The sequence below is a fragment of the Haliotis cracherodii genome, unplaced genomic scaffold, assembly GCF_022045235.1.
Source record: "Haliotis cracherodii isolate W230 unplaced genomic scaffold, xgHalCrac1.p SCAF_6, whole genome shotgun sequence".
NCBI lineage: Eukaryota > Metazoa > Mollusca > Gastropoda > Lepetellida > Haliotidae > Haliotis > Haliotis cracherodii.
In genome coordinates, this window is record NW_027266319.1 from 2,026,226 (window position 1) to 2,030,723 (window position 4,498).

A 4,498-nucleotide genomic window follows, 5' to 3' on the forward strand; every position below is an offset into this window, starting at 1 on the left:
TATATCACGGCGTGTCAGCTTAATGTGGGAGGAAAGCCCGAAGTGATGCAGGTCTCAGACGGTATCCCCTTATTAATAAAACCAAGGAGCACGGGTATGGTGCTGACAAACCTAGAGACATAATCGGGGCGAACCATGTCACTATGCGTTCCTTTAACAAATGTCCTTTACAAATCAGATCAGATTTCTACACGTGAAAGATCGTCCTCTGTTTAATCACTGACATGGTGAATTACGTTTACAAGAGCCGATCTGGACTTCTTGTCTGTTGTCAATTTTGTATATCTTCAACTGTGTACGGAGATAAATTACTCTATTTTAAAATTCAGCGCTGGCAGAATTTGAATACTTTTACATATCTGGCAGACGTAACATACAGCAGACCATCACCATCAAGACATACACCACGAGGATATTCCAGACCATCTTGTTGTGTGAGGACATCTCTGACAAACTGCCCCGATTGTGTCAGCTGAATCACCTTGTGGGAGTCATAGTCTACAAGCAGGATATCTCCTGTGCTGGTTGTTGTGATACCTAGAGGACATGTCAGAGCTCTGACTCCTGTGGGAGTGTAGGTGAAAACAGCGTCCCCTTCACTGGTCACACACATAAGGGATTTTACGCCTCCTTCACTGACTATCAAGTTGTTCTTCCTGGTGACATGGATGTTGTCTGGTTCCTCTACCAGCCCCGTGTTGATAGACCTCAGTATCCTCCCTGTCATGTCCAGTATGTCCACAGAGTGAGACTGTCCCCCTGTACCTGCCGCCAGCTGTGAAGGACTCAGAGAGGCTAGAGGTTACACACAACCAAATGTTTTCCCATAGACATCTATAGTAACGTTATAGCTTTTTTAAAAATAACTAGGCATTCAACAGCAATTACATTTACATATGTGCACAGTCTGGCCTTAAAGCTGCAATAAAAACACAAATTTTGGCTAGGTTACCCAGGTCCTTTTCCGAGTACAGGAAGCTGAACACACCAACCCCAGTTCCGCACCAAATATCACCTGCTTGAAAATATCTGTGCTTACATAAAGCACAAGTCATCTTGTTCAAAAAGTCAGCACCAAATATTGAAAAATATTTACTGGATGGATGTGCATTTAAAAGACATAAAAATCTTACACAATATCATCCAATCACAGCCTGCATATGTCTCTTGATCTGTACTGAAGGCCAGTTCTGATTTAGTGTAGTAGAACCTAGAGCGTAGTACTGCTTGCTTGTTTTGATAGTTGACAGTAATACAGGACCAGGGGTAACATTCACTGTAACTATTTCCTGCCTGCCTGGAACACTGACAGCTATCTGACTCTCACTTAACTTAGCTATTTGCCAAGGACCATAAGAAAGCAGAAGCTGATTATGAAAGGATTTGAAGTTTGATGTGTAATATGTTTTGAGTCTCTTGTTTTTGTAATCTGCAAATACCATCACTTTGATGCCATCAACAGTCAACACAGTGACGTCACGCACCAAAGGATCCTCCCCGTCCCCATCTTCATTGCAGTCAATGGTGTGATGTAGAACAGGGGAAGACTCGGGATCACTCACATCATGGACGACTTCAACCTCCCCCAGCTGCAGCTCATCAACTGCTTTACTCAGCTTGTCCAGGTCGTGTGTCAATACAACCCTTCCTGCTGCTGGTCTGTTGTCCGTGTCTCTGTTGTCTGGAGACGTCAAACCCACCGAATCATAGACGGCATACATGTCCATCTCACAGTTGGACGTCACAGCATTGGCTGTGAACTCATACTGCTGCTGGTACATCTGTAGCTCGATCTCCTGGGATTGTATATCTGCTTGTAACTCATGTAATTGTTTATCAGTAGCTTTGTCGATGTCACCAAGGAGTTGCTTCTCTTTTCTTATAATAGCACGCATCACTGTATCGCGTGTCTTCATGACTTGATCTTTGAGGGTTTGTGAATTACTCTTCACATCTTGAATTGTAGATTTTCTCTGGGTTATGTTATTATTCGTAGCCGCCATGTTGATTCTGAGCTGCTCTATTTTGTTTGTCAGTTGTCCCTTCACAAGAGGGGTCATACTCTCTATTGTATCAACATCCTTACATGCCCTGTGTTTTATACTGCAACATATCGTGCATATTGCCTGCTTGCAGTCCTTACAGAACAACTTCACCTTTTCATCTCTGTGGACTTGACACATGAAGCGACGCTTGACCATTATTTTGGTGTGATCAGACAAGTGAACCACTTCATGGTCACACAACAATGGCATCATGTTGTGCATCTGGAGACATCCTTCACAGTGCACAACATCGCAGACAGAGCACCAAGAAGTGGCTGGAGTTGTCTTTCCTTGTTTTGTACAAACGCTGCACAAGTGTTCCTCAAAACCTACAAAAACAAGCGTGCTTAATTTCATCTGTCAAAAAACATGATAAGAATCGCACACCATCTAAAGAAATAATAACATATAACACATTAGTTTTGTCAAAAACGGCCACGCCCTTTCTGGAGGTGAACATATCATATGACACAGGTTGTAATGAAACAATGATACTGTCTCACAATGTCGCACTCCCTAGTCAATCATCAAGATTGCTGACTAGATATACAATAACAGATGCATATTAGAAACTGCGGGCGTTACAGCGTCTTTTTAGATGAAAGACTGAACTGAACATAAACGTTTTCATTTAACATGCTTTGTAACAATGTCATACAGATTGTCATACAAATTGTATTAATAACTGACAATAATATGACAAAAATGAATTACGACGTGGTAGGGGTAGGACATGAAATTCATGGTGATTTCATAAAATTATGGTAATAGGTATTTAGGTTCACCGGAAGCTCTTTGTCACAAACGGAAAGTAATTTATTTGCCTTTGCAAGAAAAGAAATATTTATCCTTCATCAAAATCGATTAACATGAAGTCATAATAAGCCATTCTATGAGTAAATGCTCATCTATGCACACGTTTGTTGTTGTTTACAAACCTTTGAAAAAGGTATATTAGTCAGGCAGTAGTATTATACGCTGATTACCCTTCGTCCCGTGTCCAAAGTCGTCCATCAGCCCCTGCATGACGTGGCTTGGTTTCAGCTGACTGACCCACTCCTCTACTGGACTGTCAGGGTTGGTCACATTCGTCTGTTGTCTACAGGAGGGACATGGTATGGACTTGGCTTGTACGGCTTCCGGCTGTGTGTTGATGTATTTCAGCAGACAGGACTTGCAGAATGTATGATGACACTGAAGTGTGGCTGGGTCTGTGAACACCTCTGTACAGATGACATGATCCCCAACGTCCCAAGACGTGACATCATTACAAGACAGTGAGACAGGAGTTTACTGACAATACGGCGCCCAGTGCATGTATATCTGTGGAACATTATGACTCTTGTTAATTATGTTTTACGTAAGTCGCCATAAACCTCAAATACCACACAATACCACAAGTAATAAATATGTACATACCATGAAGTGGAGAGACTGGGTGGAATGTATGCCATGTTTTTTCAAACACATACCTGTCAACTCTCACGCATCTCGCGTGAGTCTCATTCATTTATCACCTGTGTCACGCGCACACGCAATGTTGAGGGAATTCTCACGAATTCATATAAAAGGAAGATAAAAATATTTTGAAACGCGTTTCTCTTTCGATAATCGCGATTGCAAGCAACACGGCGAAACAAATCATTCAAAACCAGTTTTCGTCGTCGTCAAATATTGGCGTGTTTTGGGATACTAACTCTCCTCTGTGAAGTACTACATTAAGATTTTATAAAAATCAACAACGCCAAAGAATAATCAGTATCTGCCGAAACGCATTCCATCTAAGGAAAAACAGAGGTGAAAATTATGTGAATAGATACCTGGAAATCAGTGTCGACACTGGGTGTTCGCTTCTGCTGTGCAACGTCAGGCAACAAACGTTTACTTCATGGGTGAGTAAAAACTTAAAGTCTTCATTGCCTCATGACCGGATACGGATTGTTCACACACACGCACACGCATGCACCCACGCACACTCAAATACACACACATCACACACACACATACAACAGACAAAATCATACAGGCATGTACTGTCACATAACTGATATTAAACGTACATGCAAGTCGATGATGCTTAAAGGGACATAACTCTGATCAAATCGTGTTCATCGTCACAACACCTACCCCCGCCCTGAAAAACTTACTTATCGTTCATGTGGTGTTTCCAGCACGCATGTAAATGTACATAAAACGCAATCTTCACTTAGTCAGCAAATCAAATGACCCGAGTATGCTAATGTGCGGGGTAGGTGGGTGGACACCAGCAGACGTTTCAGCTAATTTCTACTTTCGTTATAACCGGTAACTACTTGTACTATGACCGCAGATAAAAGCAGTCGAAAATCTGTCTGCCCAGCTCCGTGTTGATTGATTTTGTGTGTGTTGCCTTTCATCAGCAATGACGATTCAGTGGCTAACTGACATCGTACAGAACAATATGGATGGACGTT

General features: G+C 42.0%; 1 protein-coding gene across 1 annotated transcript; it reads right to left on the reverse strand.

The window, feature by feature from the left end:
* Positions 1-325: 325 nt before the first annotated feature.
* On the reverse strand, positions 326-3,190 carry LOC139445416 (tripartite motif-containing protein 3-like). Its single transcript, XM_071226557.1, has 3 exons — positions 3,032-3,190; positions 1,211-2,374; positions 326-795 (listed from the first exon to the last, which is right to left on the reverse strand). The coding sequence occupies exons 1-3, from the start codon at positions 3,069-3,071 to the stop codon at positions 326-328; spliced, it is 1,674 nt and encodes a 557-aa protein (XP_071082658.1). The 5' UTR covers positions 3,072-3,190.
* Between the last annotated feature and the right edge of the window lie 1,308 nt (positions 3,191-4,498).